We start from the raw sequence: 14,785 nt of genomic DNA on the forward strand, positions 1-14,785 counted from the left end.
GAGTTGTGTCAAATTAAAATTGGTAAAAACCTCTGGTTTTCATTGATTTCAAAGTTACAGCATCATGTGGTCTTTCTGCTGCTTCCTATTCCTTTAGTAGTGCTCCAGCATTCCAAAGAATTAAGCAGGAGGCTTTGGTGTCTTCTAATCAGACCTGGCTGTCTTACCTTATGGAGCTCTGCAAGGACCTCAGTATTTTCAACTCTGTAAAGAAGCATTAGTGATAAATACACTATAAAATTTCATCTTTTCTTATTAGATTGCTGAGCTGAAAAGAGGTGCTGAAATTATTGTTTGCACACCTGGTCGAATGATTGACATGTTAGCAGCTAACAGTGGTAAGTCAGGGGTGTTGGGGGTTTTTTGTTGTTGTTGTTTGTTTTTTTGTTCTCTTTTCTCCTTTTTGAATTCTGTACATTTTTTTAAAGCAGATACAAGAAACAAGAAACCACCAAAGGGTTTCTACATTTCTTCTTGAAGCTGTAATATCTTGAAATTTGTATTGTAACAAGCTTTTGTTGCAAGTATTCATAATATTTTTGCAATTTAATTAAAAAAATTTTTTTCACAACTACTCCATCTGATTTTTTTTTTTTTTTTTTTTAAGCACTTAACGTGGATTCTTAATTCAGTTTTGGCCTAGCTTTGCTTTTAACAGGGTGGGAGACTGTATTTTTTTAATTGTACAATTTAGACTTTTTCTCCATAGGAGCTAGTACAACTCTTACAATACTAGATAAGTTAAGATCTTGCAGCTTCAAGAAAATTTATCTTTTGTAAATTTGCATGTTTTTAGCTCAAATATTGTGCTTTGTTAAATTATTCCCTATCAAAACTGTTACTAAACTGTTGACATTATTTAACTTCTGTGGAGAAAGGCCCTTCAAGATTTATAGAACTGGGCTTCCGAGACTTAAACCATCAAAGGTAGGTAATTTAATGCTGTTCCCAAACCTGCAAAACTAATTGGGGCTGCACATGTTAGTATGGAATACTTAAATATTAGAAAGCATTTATTTTGGCACATTTCTGTTTTTTGAAGAAAATGCTTTCAAAGGTTTCCATTGTAGTATTCAGTGTATATATATCGTAGAGTATTTAAAACTTTGAGTAATGCATGTTTCTAATAGCATTTTGCTTGGATTTCTGTGTACACTTAATTCTAATTCTACATGAAGTTGGTAAAGTGACATTGGTATTGATAAGTCATTGTGCTTGTATAGCATATGAAAAGTTTTGGGTTGAATGCTGATGAAATAATTCCGTGTTTTTTCTCAATGCTGCATTGATTGTCTCCTCCTGAAATTCATCTTCATTAATTTTATCTTTTCCCTTTATCTGTCCTTTTGGTTTATATTTAATAACTGTTTTATACATGTTTTTGCCAGGTGATTGAATCAACAATTGATAGAAATGCTTGTGTTAATCCTTTAGAAAGGGTTTCCTGTCTATGTATTTAGTTTTTTCTGGCTAAGAAGCCAGTTGCATTTATTTAAACCAGTGGGAGCACTGTGTAAAACAGGATTTATATCTTTGTATAGAAAAATGTATCTATGTAATACATTGATTTTTAAAATTTTTGTGTAATATGTTAGTTACCTAGTGATATTGAATAGCTTCTTATTTATGTTTTGACATGCCCATTAGAAGCTTCTAACTGTATATAAGTAGGTTATGTACTACATAAAGTATTGTAAAGAGGTTTTCTGCGTCTGAAGTAGTTAGCACTGGAACTTGCTTTCCACACATACGCTGTAATCTCTAATATGTTTTTTCCTAGGTGATGCTGTGAGATAATGGCTGATGTGGCTCGATGCTCCATCTCAGTCTTAGTTTTATGATGTGTTTTGGAGAGGGCTGTTTTCTGAATTTTACAGGTTCTTCAGGCCCTATGATGGTATGCAAGAGACGAGTTTGACAAAATAAAGGGCCTCATATACCCATTGTCAGAAAGTATTTGCCAGTAGATTAAGATATTGTAAACCAAAATTTCTTTTCACTGTTTAAAGATACCTAACTCACCCCTCTGGTTAAGTCAGGCATTTTAGTTCCCTTTACAGTTTTTTAAAGATTTTGGTAGTCATAAAATGAATTGTGACTGATTTTTAGTTTTCTTTTTGTCTTTATTTTTTTTCCTCATGTTAGGTCGGGTTACAAATCTTCGAAGAGTGACTTATGTTGTTTTAGATGAAGCAGACAGAATGTTTGACATGGGTTTTGAACCACAGGTATTTATTAAATTTCTTAGTGTTTTGAACTATAAAGTAAACCTTGTAACTGCCATGAGCATGAAATATTTGTATGGTTTCTGAAATTCTCACACACATTTCTGTTGTGTGGTCATACAGTGGATTGAGGACGTAGGGAATTGAAATAGATATTTATGTTTTGGATTCTTCATTAAACTTGTTCAGGAGGTATTTGTGCAGGCTTTCCTAAGCCATCTAAAACCATCATTGGTAAAATTAGAAGTGGAGTCCTAATAGAAACTTAAGCTTTCATATTTTATAGTTTTCATTGTACTTCCAAATAAATTGCTTTAATTCATGCTTTTCACTACCTCATGATCTAGATAGCACAGGTTGTTTACATTCTCCAAATGTAAAAACTAAGGCCCAAAGCATTTGTCTAGCTTAGATTTTATATTCTTCATATGTGCAGTTTCCTTCAATACAAAATTTTAGTGATAAAAGCCTAAAGGCTACAAAAAAAAAAAAAAGCCTAAAGAAAAACATGTTAAAAGGTGATAGAGGGACTTCCCCGGTGGTCCAGTGGGTAAGACTTCATGCTTCCAATGCATGGTGCCCAGGTTCGATCCCTGGTTGGGGAACTAGATCCCACATGCATGCTGCAACTAAGAGCCGGCATGCCACAACTAAGACCCGGCTCAGCAATCAATCAATCTACCAGTCAATAAGTAAATAAAAAAATAAATAAGTTAATTAATTAATTAATTAATTAATTGTTTAAAAAGGTGGTAGAAAGTTTTCTTAGCAAGAGGAGCTGTATGAGTTGTCAGTGTGCTATGGATGCCAAAAAAATGCTTTTAAATCACAAACTGCAGTAATAGAAATGGAATATTGGAAAGGGATATGGTTAAAGTGTTCATTCTTTTCTGTTTATTCATGTATTCTCCAAATATGTATTACCTGTCATATGATAGTGCATGTATTGTGTTTAGATTTAGGGACCACATTCTAAATGAGATACAGAGGAGCATATAAGAATAAACAGGACTATTTATATTTATAAGGACTAATACTTGAGCCATGTGAGAAACAGTTAAAGGAATGAGGAATATTTAGCTTGAAGTAGGGGATTTGGTAGCATCCTTTAACTCTTTGAATAAAGTCTATCACTTGAAAGAAGCATTAAATTTATCCTTTGGGTCCCAACAAGTTGGACTGGGATAGTGGGGAAGCTATAGGGAGCTTGATCTGAGCGTAATGTGAAAAAGGACTGGATAAGCATTTTGGGGAGATTAAACAGGTTACTTTGTAGGAGGGAGATATTGAATATGCTTTTTATCTTTGTGTTCTAGTAGAGGCAGCAGGTCCATTTGTAGAAAGAGAGTAGAGGGAGTTGAAGAAATCAGGTGGAATATGGAGCTAGGTGCCCTTTCCCAGTCAGTTCAGTGGTTTTTATTGTATTCCTGGAACTTTACAACCATCACCACTATCCAATATCCGAACATTTTCATGCCCCCTCACCAAAACTCTGTCCTAATTAGTTGCTTTTGTTTTGAGACATATCATTGTGAATTTTAAAAAATCTCCTTTCTATAATGTTTTGTCATTCTGGAGTGTGTAAAAATAGATGCATGTGTTCAATCTTTCATTTTTAACCAGAAATTGATCTCTCTGGTATATTCCTTTGTTTATGGACTGCTTTTTCAGTAGAAAGTGCTTGGAAGTACATTCTTTGAGTCTTTGCATGTCTGGAAAGTCTTTGGTCTACCCTCACATTTATTTGACATTTAGCCAGATATGAGGTGAGGATTATTTTCCCTCAGAATTTCTTTTTGTCTCCATTGGTTTTCTTTCTTCTTTTTCTTTCTTTTATTTTCTTTTTTAAAAAATATTTATTTATTTATTTATTTATTTGGCTGCGCTGGGTCTCAGTTTCAGCATACGGGATCTTTAGTTGTGGCATGTGGGATCTAGTTCCCTGACCAGGGATTGAACCCGGGCCCGCTGCATTGGGAGTGTGGAGTCTTAGCCACTGGACCACCAGGGAAGTCCCTCTATTGGTTTTCTTGAGAAATTCAGTGTTACTCAGTTATTAACCTTTTGTATTTAATTTGTACTTTTTGTCTTGAAACTTTTTGGATCTTTATCCTAATGTTCTATGTCATTTAGGTTTGTTTTCTTCAACTAGTGTCCTGACTACTTGGTGGGTTCTTTCCATCTAGAAACTCAAATCCTTCCGTTTTGAGAAATTTTCTTGAATTACTTTTTGATAATTTCTTTCTCTTTGTTTTCTGGAACTCTTATTATTTGAATGTTGGACCTTTTGGACTCATCCTTTAATTTTCTTAATTTTTCTTAAGTATTTTGCATCTCTATCATTTTGCCGTACTAGGAGATTTCCTAAACTCTTAAGCTTTCAACCTTTCTGTTGAATTTTTAAATTCTGCTTTCATAGTTTTAATTTCTAAATGTTCTTTTATTTTCTGTGAATTTTTATTTTAAATGGCATCCTGTTCTTGTCTCATAGATACAGAAATTTCTTAAGTTTCCCTGGATATTGATAGTTTTTTGAAATTTTCATCTCCTTGCATAGTCTCTTTCTCCCTTCTTGCTTTTTTTTTTTTTTTTTCTGTGTTTGCCAGTACATTTCAAAGCTTTAGGTTAAACAGATTCAAGAACACTAAAATAGTCTTACATTTGTTAAAGAAATCAACTTTTAATTTTCCTACAAGGAAAACACCAGTTCCTGACTATTTTTTACTAGCAAGTTTTACCAGACATTCAAGGAGTAAATAATTATGTTCCTAATCATACTTTATTTCAAAGTATAAAAAAGAGGGAATACTCATCAATTTATAAGGTCATTGTAATCTTTTACTTTTAAAAGAGCTCTGTTAAGGTCTAATTATATACCATAGAACTCACTTTATTAAAGTGTGTAATAAAATGGGTTTTAGTACACATACAGGTTTGTTCAGCCATCACCACAATTCAGTTTTAGAAGATTTCTTTCACCAGAAAAATGTCTTGTGCCTGTCTGCATTCATTTCCTGTTTCCATCTCAGCCCGAGGCAGCCACTAATTTGCTTTCTGTCTTAAAAGATTTGCCTTTTCTGGACATTTTATATAAATGGAATCATACAGGGAGTTCCCTAGTGGTCCAGTGGTTAGGACTCAGTGCTTTCACTGCCATAGTCCGGGTTCAGTCCCTGGTCAGGGAACTAAGATCCCGCAAGCCGTGCTGTGGGGGGTGGAGGGGGGTGGAGAATCATACAGTATACATCTAGCTTGTATTTATTTCACTTATGATATGTGTTTGAGCTTCATTTGTGTCCTAGCATTTGTCAGTACTTTATTCCTTTAATTGCTGAGTAATTAATATTCCATCATATGAATATATGTCATATTTTGTTTCTCCGTTAGCCAGCTGATGAACATTTGGATTATTTCCATGATTAGGAATAATGCTGCTAGGAACATTTGTATACAAGTCTGTGTATGGACATACGTCTTCGTATATTTTGAATAGATTACCTAGGAGTAGAATTCCTGATTGTATGGTAATTTATGTTTAACTTTCTAAGAAACTGCCAAACTTTTCCATAGTAGCTATTCCATTTTATAGGCCAATATAATATTGATACAGAAATCAAACGTTATGTTACAGTTTTATGTACAATGATGCAAAACCCCTAAAAAATATATTAAGGAACCAAATATAACAATGTTTAAAATAGATAATTAATCATATCGAAGTTAGTATCCTTTGGATGCACGGCTGGTTTAACATTAGAAAAATCAAGTAATGTAATCCACCCTGTTACCAGAATAGAGGGAAAAACCATACTATTATCTCAAATAATATAGAAAAGCATTTGATAAAATTTCACTGATGGTTTAAAAATTCAGCACACTAGGACTAGTAGGGAGCTACCAGAATAAGTCTATAGCAAACCTTACACCTAATGGTGCAACTTTGAAGCTTTTAACATAAGAAAGAAAATTAAGTAGTGAACACTCACTCAACACTTTGCTGGAGGTCCTAGCACAGTAAGCAAGAAAAAGGTATAATATTTAGAAAGGAAGAAACAAGTGTTATCTGCAGATGATATGACTATCTTTGTAGAAGACTCAAAATAATCTACAGATAAATTATTAGAATTGATAAAGAGAATAGTAAAATTCCTGGACACAAAGTCAGTAAAGAAAAGTCATTTTCAGTTCTTTTCCCAGTAAGTTAGAAAATGTTCTTCAGAAATCATATAATTAACAAAAGCTTGAAAAAATAAACTTGACAAAGATGTGTAATATGTATCTGGAGAAAACTGTGAAACTTCACTGGAAAACATTAAAGAAAACTTAACTGAAATTTATGTAAAGATCAAGTGGTAAAGAGCAATCCTCCTGAAGAAGAGAAACAGGATAGGGTGTAAGAGAAGCCACTTCTTGAAAGTCTAGTTCATTCCCATTTTAGGATTTAGTTTTCTTTGGTCTGCTAAGTCAGGTACCACTTAATCAAAATGTTGTTGCTATCATGTCCTGTCTTATTTTCTTTGTCTTTGTTGGTTTGTGTAATTTATTTATTTATTTATTTATTTTTGGCTGTGTTGGGTCTTCGTTTCTGTGCGAGGGCTTTCTCTAGTTGTGGCAAGCGGGGGCCACTCTTCATCGCAGTGCGTGGGCCTCTCACTATCGTGGCCTCTCTTGTTGCGGAGCACAGGCTCCAGACGCTCAGGCTCAGTAGTTGTGGCACACGGGCTTAGTTGCTCCGCGGCATGTGGGATCTTCCCAGACCAGGGCTCGAACCCGTGTCCCCTGCATTGGCAGGCAGATTCTCAACCACTGCGCCACCAGGGAAGCCCTGTGTAATTTTTTAAAACAATCCCTGTATTGTTACATTTTACAGGGTTTTTCAAGGGAAGAGAAGTAAGTGTGTGTGGTCAACACTGAAACATTTTTAACTGAAAATACTGGCATAAGTTTTAAAGCCATCATTTTGGCTGCTGGGTGGAGAATAGATTTCAGATTGGACAGGAGTAAAGGCAGGAAAACCTGGTAGGAGACAATTGAAATAATCCAGATGAGAGATGGTTGAGGTTTGGACCAGGAGCCCAGGATTTCCACATGCCTTGGGTAGGGCAGCCCCTTTCACAGATATCACATCATCTTTGATTGGAGTAAAAATGTGGTCCTGTGTATTCCTGGCAAGACCTTTACCCTTTACAGTTTCCAACCACTCACCCCTGTCTCTCTTGAAACCATCATTAATAATTTATTCATTATGTCTTTTTTTTCTTGTTTATGCCATAAGAATCCTAGAACTCCCTGATTCCTCCAGGGCTCTTTAGACACTGAGGTAGTTAATTGGTACCTGAATCCCACTCCCTCAACAGTATGTCCACCATCATTGTTCTTTGTTTTCCTGTAGCTCTTATTACCATTTGTAACATAATATATTTGTTTATCCATCCTCATTAGAATATAAGCTCTATTAAGACAAGTTTTTCTCTATTTTTATTGCATATTCCAAGCACTTAGAACAATGCCTGGCACATAATGGTTGCTCAGTAAAAATGTGTTGAATAAATGAAGGAAAACAGAAATAGCAGTGAGGCATAGTTGCATTGTAGGTTTAGTTTGAAGATCAAGACTACTGAATTTGTTGATGGATTGGGTGTGAGATGAGTAAGAGAGAGAGTAGTTACGGATGGCTCCTAGATTTTTGGCATAAACCAAAATGACTAGAGTTGCCATTTCTTGAGAGGGGGAAACTATGAGAGGGGCAAATTTTAGGGTAAAATCAATTATAATATTCTAAGGTAACACATTTAAAAGTCACTGAATAGATGTTCTTAAAAGTTCCTTCTACTTGGTTTTACTGTCCTACAATTTTTGGAGACTACCCTCACCATGCTTATTTGTAATGTTTTCTCAGGTCATGCGCATTGTGGATAATGTTCGTCCTGACCGACAGACAGTTATGTTTTCAGCTACTTTCCCCAGAGCTATGGAGGCCTTGGCTCGCAGAATCCTGAGTAAACCCATTGAAGTGCAGGTTGGAGGCAGAAGTGTGGTTTGCTCAGATGTGGAGCAACAAGTGGTGGGTACAGTCCTTAGGAAACCCCCAGTTCCCTGTATGTTTAGGCACTGTGTCATCCTTTTGGAATCGTTGTGATGTAGGCAGATAATTTCTAAAATTAAGTAGTACACATCAACTGCAGCCTTTAACATTTTACCAAATATATATATATATATTTTTTTTTAAATTTTTATTTACTTATTCATTTATTTCTGCATTGGGTCTTCATTGCTGCGTGCAGGCTTTCTCTAGTTGTGGTGAGTGGGGGCTACTCTTCGTTGCGGTGCGTGGGCTTCTCATTGTGGTGGTTTCTCTCGTGGAGCACGGGCTCTAGGTGCGCAGGCTTCAGTAGTTGTGGCTCACGTGCTCTAGAGCGCAGGCTCAGTAGTTGTGGTACACGGGCTTAGTTGCTCCACAGCATGTGGGATCTTCCTGGACCAGGGCTTGAACCCGTGCCCGCTGCATTGGCAGGCAGATTCTTAACCACTGTGCCACCAGGGAAGCCCTACCAAATATATTTGAATTTGCTCTTCCATGGAACTGTCTGTTTAAATGCTCTTTTAGTATTTTTCACCAGAAGTGGTGGGCTGGTGATAAAATGTCACATACCTATGTTATTCTTTGGTTAATAGGATGTGAAGTTAAGAGTCAGAGAGAGAACAGATGATCATCTGTCCGCATTTGTAAGCCTCTTAGTCTCTGAAAAGTTACAATTTTTCTTTTGGTCTTAGTGGTTTATCAATTAAAATCAACATTTTCCTACCCCTTCCTAAAGTTATAGGAAGATGTTTGTTGTTTATATATTTGCCACAAATAAAATGAATATTTTTGTTCATGAAATGTATTTGGATTTTTACTCCATTAACTTGGTACAATGTGTTGTTTTCAGATTGTGATTGAAGAAGAAAAGAAATTCTTGAAGCTACTTGAACTTCTAGGCCATTATCAAGAATCAGGATCTGTCATTATATTTGTGGATAAGCAGGAACATGCTGATGGTCTTCTGAAAGATTTAATGAGAGCTTCTTACCCTTGCATGTCTCTTCATGGAGGTAATGTTTAATGAAGTCTCTGTTAAGTACTTAACTTAGCCAAGCACTGTGCTGTGTACTTCCTTTGTCTCTAATTTAGCAGTAAATTTTATGTCATCCATGTCAGTTTTCATTCACAACAGTTCTGTGGGGGGGTAAGCATTATTTTATTTCATCTTAGCGTTAAAGAAAATAAGACAACAACACATTGGTTTGATCAAATTCTATAACCATTAATCAGCTAAGGAGGAATTGAACTTAAAAATTTTTTTTTCAGCCCAAACCCCCAATATTTATTTACAAGTTATTTATATGTACAACTAATGTAATATGCTCTTTATAAACATTAACACACAAACAAGAAATTAAAAAACACAAAAATTAGAAATATTCTAGTATTTTCTTCCACTCCCCCAACGTATCATATCACACACACCCTATGTTACCTCTCCCCCCACCACCCCCTCACCCTCCACCATCACTTCGGAGCCCCTGCTGTAATCAAAGGGAGCCTTTGGAGTTTCTGAAACAGAGGAGGGACATGGTTTCTGATGACTTTCCCGAATCCGCAAACTAAAAACAGACTGAGACATCAAAGAACTGCAGTTGCCTTAGAGCGCTTTCCACGTGCCAGGAAATGCCTCAGTGCTTTAGTATAACTCATTTAATCCCCAAAACAGCCCTATGCTGTACGTACCATTATTGTCTTTTAAGATATTTTTATCTTAAGATGGAACCGAGACATAGTGAGGTTAAGAAACTTTGCCAGGGTGACACAGAAATGGTGGAGCCAGAACTGGAACCCACCCTGGGTGGGTCCACGTTCCATGAGCTTAACCGCTACTGGAGGGAGATGAGGGGGGCTCCCTTGGTCAAGTCCCTCACCAGTCACTGCTGTCATGAGAATCCCAGGTACTGTGTGAGGAGGCAGGAGGAAATCACTAACCACCGGGGTACCTCTCACTCGGTTGTCTAGGCAAGGTTGGCTTATCTGCAGTCTCCAGAGGCCAACTCAGCTGGTCACTCAGGTGCAGATCGATAGGCTTGGTTTCTATGAACTTAAAATTTTTGATTTATGTTCTATTCTTTCCATCGTACCATGCTACCTAGAGGTTTTTATTATGATTCACATTAGAGCTTTAATTAATTTCTGTGTAATATCGCCATTGTTATATATATGTGGGACTTAGAACACTAAACATATGGAACAGAGACAGTTTGAATTAAACTCACTAACCAAGTGTTCTGGCAATATGGCTTTGTGACAAACCACCCCCAAATTTAGTGGCAACAGTCGTATTTTTTTTTTCTTTTTTAATGAATCTGCAATTTGTGTAGCTCTTAGCACACATAACTAGTCTTTCTTTCATGCTCTGTCTACTTGGATGGCTCAGTTGGGGTTAGGGATCCATTTCCAATTTGCCTTACTTAGGCAGCTGACAAGTTGGTACTGGCTCTTGACTGAGAGCTCAGTCAGGCTGTTGGCCACGAGTCCTGACTCTTTCCCTTGTGAGCCTCTCTGTGAGGCTGCTTGGCCAGAAGGCAAGAACCAGAAGCTGCCAAGACAGTTAAGGAGGATAATGGGAAGTGGTGGAAATTTTATTTCCACCATATTCTATAGGTCAAAATAGTCACTAGACTGGCCCACATTCAAAGGAATGGAGGCATAGACTCCACCGCCTTATGGGAATATGTCATTCGATATGCAGAAGAGCATGTGGGATAGGACATGCTTTTGCTGCTGTCTTTGGAAAATACAATCTACCACACAAGGCTTCATGTGGAATGCAATTAAAAGGGCTTTGAGGATATGTATTTGGTTAACTTTTAATGTTTGAAAATGACTCGTGTTTTCCTTTTCATTTATTTATTTTTAAAGTTGTGAGTTACATTTTTTAAAAGCTATATTTATTTATTTATTTATTTATTTTTGGCTGTGTTGGGTCTTCGTTGCTGCGTGCGGGCTTTCTCCAGTTGTGCTGAGTGGGGGCTACGCTTCGTTGTGGTGCACGGGCTTCTCATTGCAGTGGCTTCTCTTGTTGTGGAGCACGGGCTCTACATGCCCGGGCTTCAGTAGTTGTGGCACGTGGACTCAGCAGTTGTGGCTCGCGGGCTCTAGAGCGCAGGCTCAGTAGTTGTGGTGCACAGGCTTAGTTGTTCCGCAGCATGAAATTATGTAGGGCTTTTGAAGAATTATTTTTTTTAAAGGTGTAACCATGAAATTCCTAATGTGCACATGTAATTAATGTGCATTTCATGCATAATACATAATGTAATGGCATTAGTTGTGAGAAGTATGGGTGTTAGTATGTCTGAAATGCATACAATTTTGTGCCCCTTTAGAAGAAAAAAGAATACAAACTACAAAACATTTAGTCCATTCTTCCTGCTAGGATTATTGCAGCTGCAAGATGCTGCTCACTCTGGATTGTGACCAAATGACAGAAAATCCTGGACTTGTTTATTTGTAGGATGGAGATTATGGTATTTCTGTTCTTCTAAGATTGACCTCCGTAAAGGGGCAGTCAGGCTGATTTGCAGAACCTATCGCTTAATGGAATAATAGCTGTTTATTCCTGCTTACTCTTCTGAATAGTGAGAAGGAAGCTCAGAGACACTCTGAGTGCTGCCACTTCCAGAGCCACCTGTAGTTCTCTAGTCTTCAGGTCTAGTGGAGGGAGAAAGGGAGGCAGGAGGTTGGAGAGTGGATGTGTTCTGCCCACTCCTGGTTTTGTTAACCTGAGACAATTTTCTCAGTTCAACAATTAGAGCATTCCACAGTTGCTTGACTTTTTTGTTAGAGCACAAAGGCCAGGTAATTGTAGTTTATGAACAAAATATATGGAGAGCATATTGTTCTTAATACTCTATTTTTGATTTATCACATACCTGCATTCCTCTAAACTTTCCTCTAAACTGGGTTAAAAAATGAAAGAAGAAATCTGAAAATACTGTCATTAAACCATGGCTATAATTTCTATTCTGTCAGTCATCCATTTCTTCATTTTTGCACTAATAATGAAGAATTTAAAAATTCCTTAAAGACGCAACCTGCATTTAATACGGTAAATATTGCTGAAATTAGGAAAGTAGCACAATGGTTTCTACTTTCAGGTGTTTATGATATATGAAAACAGACATTTTAAAATAGGGCAAAATGCTTCAATGAGACTTTTGACATGTACTATTAATATCAGTTACTTTTTCTTTTGGTTCTCTGCAAGTAACAGAAAATATGAACTCAGCTGCTATAAATCATGGGGAATATTTACTATTTTACAAAACATGAAATCCCATGGTCGAACGATTCCAGGGGACTTCCCTGGCGGTCCAGTGGTTAAGACTCCGTGCTTCCACTGCGGGGGGCCTGGGTTCTATCCCTGGTTGGGGAACTAAGAGGCCACATGCTGCACGGTGCATCCAAAGGAAAAAAAAAAACGGAAAACGATTCCAGGATTGCTTCACTCAGCAGTAGCTCAGTGTTACCATATTGTAGTTTCTATACTGCCATCTTGAGCATAATAACTTAGTTATTAAGCTAAGCTTTCTTTATGGCAGCAAAAAGCCTTCTGCAGGCTCAGTCATCACTTCCAGATCTGACAACTTCCAGAGGAGGAAGACTGTTTTCCATATATCTATGGCTTTTCTTCCCCCTCATTTTTATTACCAAAATTTTCAAACACAGAAAATCTGAGAAAACTATATCGTGAACACCCTTGAATATCTAATACTAGATTCTACAATTAACATTTTGTTACATTTATCTGTCACATCTTTAGCCATCTGTCCTTTTACCCACTCCTCAATTTTTCTTAGTTTTTTTAAAAAATAAATTTCTTTCTTTTTATTTATTTATTTTTGGCTGCGTTGGGTCTTTGTTGCTGCGCGCGGGCTTTCTCTAGTTGCAGCGAGCGGGGGCTACTCTTCGTTGTGGTGCGCGGGCTTCTCATTGCGGTGGCCTCTCTTGTTGTGGAGCACAGGCTCTTGGCGCGCGGCCTTCAGTAGTTGTGGCTTGCAGGCTCTAGAGCGCAAGCTCAGTAGTTGTGGCACACGGGCTTAGTTGCTCCGTGGCATGTGGGATCTTCCCAGACCAGGGCTGGAACCTGTGTCCCCTGCATTGGCAGGGGGATTCTTAACCACTGCGCCACCAGGGAAGCCCTTTCTTAGTTTTTTGATACATTTCAGAATACGTTGCAGCATCAGCACATTTCACTTCAGTGTGCACATGATTAACACTAGTTAAAAATTTTTTTAAATAAAAAATCTGTAAGTAAACTATAGTGAAATATACAGATTCTGAGTGTACCATTTGATGAGTTTTGACAAATGCATGTAAGTTGTGAAACCCAAACCTCTGTTAAGATGTAACCTCAGAAATTTCCCTCAGTCCCTGCACCCACTTCTTACATTTTTTTCCCAACTTTACCTGTTTTAGAATTTCAGATAAATGGAACCATACATTATGGACTGTTTTGTATCAGGTATCTTTGACTCTGCATATATTTTTGAGTTTTCATCCATGTTGGATGTAACAGCTCTTCCCTTTTATTGCTGAGTAATACTCCAGTGTATAAATATATCATAGTTTGTTTAGTCATTTCTGTTGGTCACCTAGGCTACTTCCAGTTTTTTGGCTGTTTTAACCATCCCAAAGGATTCACCATAATCAGGATACAGAATAGTTCCCTCACCCCGCAAAACTCCCTTGTCCTATCCCTATGCAGAGTAACTCTAAGGTTCTCTTTCCTCTTGTACATAGCTCCTTGAAACCACTGATGTGCTCTTATAAGAATGTTTATAAATGCAGTCATACATTATACAGCTTTTTGCAGTTGGCTTTTTTTTCACTCAGCGTGATGGCTTTGAGATCCATTCAAGTTGTTGCATTGTTCATTTCTTTTTATTATCTAATAGTATATTTTGTGTGGATGTACCACTGTTTGTGTATTTCTTTATCTGTTGAAGGACATTTGGGTTGTTTCCAGTTTTAGACAATTATGAATAGAGTTGCTATTAAATATGTAAGTCCAGATTTTTGTGTGAACATTTCATTTCTCAAGGGTAGATAACCAGGAATGGGATAGCTGGGTCGTATGGTAAGTTGATTTAGATATGATTTTCTTTGTATTCATTCTCCTTGGGGTTTACCGCCTCCTAGAATCTGTAAATTTATGTCTTGCATCTAATTTGGGAAATTCTTGGCTGTTATTTCTTTTTTAAAAAAATTAATTACTTAATTAATTAATTTGGTTGCACCAGGTCTTAGTTGCGGAAGGCAGGCTCCTTAGTTGTGGCATGCAAACTGTTAGTCGCGGCATGCGTGTGGGATCTAGTTCCCTTAACAGGGATCGAACCTGGGCCCCCTGCACTGGGAGTGTGGAGTCTTATCCACTGCGCCACCAGGGAAGTCCCTTGACTGTTATTTCTTGATTTATTGATTGATTGATTGTTTTACTGCCCTATTTTCTTCTCTCTTTTTGGGACTC

At 37.2% G+C, this 14,785-nt stretch overlaps 1 protein-coding gene and 1 non-coding gene across 6 annotated transcripts in view; both read left to right on the forward strand.

Annotated features, from left to right (window-relative positions):
- DDX46 (DEAD-box helicase 46) overlaps window positions 1-14,785 on the forward strand; it is a 63,025-nt gene that overhangs the window by 21,261 nt on the left and 26,979 nt on the right. For all 5 annotated transcript variants that reach the window (XR_009502393.1, XR_009502392.1, XR_009502391.1 and 2 more), the window contains exons 12-15: window positions 260-338; window positions 2,146-2,228; window positions 8,125-8,289; window positions 9,158-9,320. Coding sequence is in view for 2 of the 5 variants with exons in the window: in XM_059917116.1 (XP_059773099.1) it covers window positions 260-338; window positions 2,146-2,228; window positions 8,125-8,289; window positions 9,158-9,320 (490 nt within the window). In the remaining 3 variants the exon portion in view is untranslated. The remainder of the gene's footprint in view (window positions 1-259; window positions 339-2,145; window positions 2,229-8,124; window positions 8,290-9,157; window positions 9,321-14,785) is intronic.
- TRNAW-CCA (transfer RNA tryptophan (anticodon CCA)) lies at window positions 2,758-2,830 on the forward strand. The gene has a single exon. It is a non-coding gene; the product is annotated as a tRNA-Trp (tRNA).

This window comes from Balaenoptera ricei, chromosome 3, assembly GCF_028023285.1.
Source record: "Balaenoptera ricei isolate mBalRic1 chromosome 3, mBalRic1.hap2, whole genome shotgun sequence".
Classification (NCBI taxonomy): domain Eukaryota; kingdom Metazoa; phylum Chordata; class Mammalia; order Artiodactyla; family Balaenopteridae; genus Balaenoptera; species Balaenoptera ricei.